At 55.0% G+C, this 3,624-nt stretch overlaps 1 protein-coding gene across 1 annotated transcript; it reads right to left on the reverse strand.

Annotated features, from left to right (window-relative positions):
* Positions 1–2,900: 2,900 nt before the first annotated feature.
* LOC147413676 (feather keratin Cos1-1/Cos1-3/Cos2-1-like) lies at positions 2,901–3,206 on the reverse strand. Its single transcript, XM_086477881.1, has one exon. The coding sequence runs from the start codon at positions 3,204–3,206 to the stop codon at positions 2,901–2,903; it is 306 nt and encodes a 101-aa protein (XP_086334007.1).
* Positions 3,207–3,624: the final 418 nt, after the last annotated feature.

The raw sequence follows: 3,624 nt of genomic DNA on the forward strand, positions 1-3,624 counted from the left end.
AGCTGCTGGCAATGGCCCTGGGGAAGGCCCCCGCACGCCCACAAGATGGTACCGGACTGGGGACGGAGTATCGGCTTGTCGCTTCCAGAGGAACCAAGCAAGCCCAGCAGCCCTTGCAAAAGAACAGGGCCAGACTGGGCGCAGAAAGCACGGCTCATGCCTGACATTGCTCTCTTCCGCTCTCTCCTTTCCCTCCCATGTTCTTGTTCTCTTGTGCTCCCCCAGGCTGTGAGCCCCACAAAACCAGCCTAGGGTGGATCTGCTGGCCCTGCTCCCTCTGCAGGGCAGGCAGATGGACACCTGGTGGGATCACAGCCCCGGCCATGGGGTGCAGACTCCTGTCTGCCCCTGGTGCTCCCTGCACTGGGGCCTCTACTCCATTTTTGACTCATTAAAGTTCTGCTGTATCCCAGCCCACGCCTCTGTATCACCTTTTCCTTTGCTGGCGCTCTCCCAGGGTGCCCAAGGAGAGAGATGTTGCTCAGGGGTGGTGCTGGGAGGCGGGTGTTGGGGATGGTTGTGCAGAGATTGTCAATACAGCTTTGCATTGAGTATGCGTAGTTGTGAATTGGGTATACTCTCTGGTTTCCAAACCTCTGTGCCCATATTGGGTATTCCAGGACAGAATGACCCAATGTAGTTGGTCACTACCATCACTTTGTTGTGTGCACCTTTTCCTTTTCCTTGGTAAACTCAGCATTTTGAAGCAAGCAGTCAGGTATGGGAGGGATGAATATGTTAGTGACAAGGCAGAGGCAATACCTTCCCAGAGAGCCCAGGAAAACCTACCTGAACCACAGCATCGAGATCTAGAGTTGCAGGGTGAGGAGAAGACCAGGTGGAAAATAAAAGCATGAGAACAGTAAGGAAACTTACTGCCACAGCATCTATGGGAAAACATTGTTCCAACACCTGGGGTCCACAGGTCTTGTGGTCTCTTCTAGCTGGTGCAGCAATGCTTTTTGCTTTCGTTTCCTTCCACAGAACAGTCAGCAGAGCTCCTGCACGCTGCCTGTCTGCTCGGATGGGAAGCCAAGCCCCTCCCTCTCATTGCTGGCCCTATCCCCAGTGGGCAAAGGCTCAAATAAGTGGTCCTGGGACCACAGGGTCATAGCACAATCAAGTTGGAAAGGACTTCCAGAGGTCATCGGGCCCAACCCCTTGCTCCAAGTTCAGTCAGCCATGAGTGTCCAAGGAGGGCTACTGCATAACCTCCCCAGGCAACCTGTTCCACTGCTTGATTCTCTTCTTGGTGAATACCATTTTCCACCCATTAAGTCCAAAACTCTCATCTTTCAACGTGACCCAAAAGCCTCTAGTCCTCCAATCACGCACTACCACAGCCTGGATCGGTCTTCCAGTTGACTGCACAATAGTTACTCCAAAGCTGCTCTTAGGCCTCCCACTAAAGCCTTCTCTTCACTCTCAGCAAGCCCTCTGCCCTCAGCCTCTCCTCCCCACCCAAGTGCTCAAGCCTTCTCACCATCCTGGCCACCCTTCACTCAAGTCACTCCACTTGCTCAAGGTCCTTCTTTCATTACATCTTCCTTGCATTAGAGCAATGTTCTAGATGCCAGCAGGTTAATGCCGAGCAGAGCAGAACAGACACTACCTCTGTCTCCTAGCTCAGCTCCTGCTTATATTGCCCACGATGTTGATGACCGTTCTTGGTGTCTGGGAACAGTGCTGGGAGTCACAACTATTTTGATGGAGTTACTTCAAAAGCACCTTTCCCTGGCCCTGCTTTTGGATTGAGGCATCTCAGGGGCTGAAGGATGGGTGGTGACACAGGGTTGGTTGCTACCGAGCCAGTTGCCACTCGGGGCTCTGGGCAGACACGTGTCATCTCGCCCAGCTGTGTCCTGCTGCGGTTCAGCAGCTCCCCTTCCTCAGCTGCAAGCTCTCTTTAGCCTTGGCTACTGGTCATTCCACTGCTTTGGAGAGCGCCTGGACAGCCCTTTGACATACTCAGCCTGCTCTCACTGCCTCTCTTCCTGCCCTGAATCTCTTCCTGCCCTATAACTCTCCTTGCCTCCCTCTCCAGAAACATCCCCAGGAAGCCCAGGGCACAGACAGGGAAGGAGCAGGGCAAGGACGACATGTACTCTCTGGGGGTTCTCTTGATCCGCTGTCTCATTTGGATGGGCGAAGAATTGGAAAAGGAAAGAAGTGAAATACCCTGGGGTTGAGATCAGAAAAGTCATAAGACAAGGGACAAAAGAGAAAAAAACAAGTGATGCAAAGGCAATCACCCACCACCTGTCACCAGCAGACCAATGCCCAGACATTCTCCAAAGAATGGCTACTTTGGAAAGACTGCCCACACTCTTTCAGTTAACAATCATTGTGTAAACAACCACTGCACAACCATTCCCAAAAACTCCCTCCCGAAACCACCCCAAGGAACTTGTCTCTCCCTGGGCATCTTGGGACAGTATCTGCAGGGGAAAGGACAAGACAAAGGCGTAGGCTGGGATGCAGCAGAACTTTAATGAGTCAAAAGAGGGAAACAAGGTCTATCCAAGTGGACATCCTGGGGCAGAGAGCACCAGGGACAGACAAGAGTCTGTGCCCCATGGCTTTGGTGGACAGCATCAGGTGTCCGTCTGCCTGCCCCACAGAGGGAGCAGGGTCAGCAGGTCCTCCTTAGGCTGGTTTTGTGAGGCTCACAGCCTGGGGGAGAACAAGAGAACAAGGACATGGGAGGGAAAAGAGCAAGTGGAAGATAGGAAAGGCAAGCATGAGCTGTGCTTTCCAAGAGCCCAGGCTTGTCCTGTCCTTTTGCAAGGGCTACTGGGCTTGCTCAGCCCCTCTGGAAGCAACAAGCCGATGCTCCGTCCCCAATCCGGTACCATCTTGTGGGTGCGTGGGGGCCTTCCCCAGGGCCATTGCCAGCAGCTTTAGCAGGGGAGGCACCTCCTGCCGCAGTAGCGGCTGCCCAGGCTGGAGAGGCCAAAGCCCCCAGAGTTGATGGGCACTCCCTCAGAGCTGAGGATGCTGCCAACGGCAGCGGAGGTGGAGGAGCCCACGGCGGTGTTCTGCGGGAAGGAGCTGAGGATGGGTCCGGGCAGGGTCACCACCACAGCAGGAGGCTCAATGACGACGGTGGAGTCCTGGCACTGCCTGACACAGCACTCGTTGCAGCTGTTGGCCAGTGGGGTCGGGCCGCAGGGCTGGCAGGGCAGGCAGGGGTTGTAGCAGGACATGTCTTGAGGCCGGAGGTGCACCTGGGAGAGAGGGCAGGGGGAAGCAGAGCAGGGAAGATGGGTGAGGAGCATCCTGTCACACCACCATGAGGGAGCAAAGGCACATGCTGGGCAGAGAGCTGGGATTTCTGTAGCTCCCTACCCATGGGCTTCTCCTTCCTGTCAGACCAAAAACCCTCCTGACAAGAGTAGCCAAGCCCAAGGAGGTCCACACCTAGCCCACAGCTCAGGAGACACATCAGTGAAGACCCAGCCTCCCTCCATACTAGACCTTCTCCCTCCTTCCTGCTTCTGTGACAAGGACCTCCAAGTCCTGCTGTGGCATGATGGAGCAGGCATCGGCTGAGGTGTCCATTGGTGTGAGACCTCAGCCTGAGGAAGGTTGAGAAGCAGAAAGAGCTGCAGACTCACCTGTTCC

The sequence above is a fragment of the Leptosomus discolor genome, chromosome 25, assembly GCF_034619465.1.
Source record: "Leptosomus discolor isolate bLepDis1 chromosome 25, bLepDis1.hap2, whole genome shotgun sequence".
Lineage (NCBI taxonomy): Eukaryota > Metazoa > Chordata > Aves > Leptosomiformes > Leptosomidae > Leptosomus > Leptosomus discolor.

Excerpts from the sequence above, each read along its gene's own strand:
- LOC147413676 (XM_086477881.1), bottom strand. The coding sequence starts at position 3,206 with ATGTCCTGCTACAACCCCTGCCTGCCCTGCCAGCCCTGCGGCCCGACC.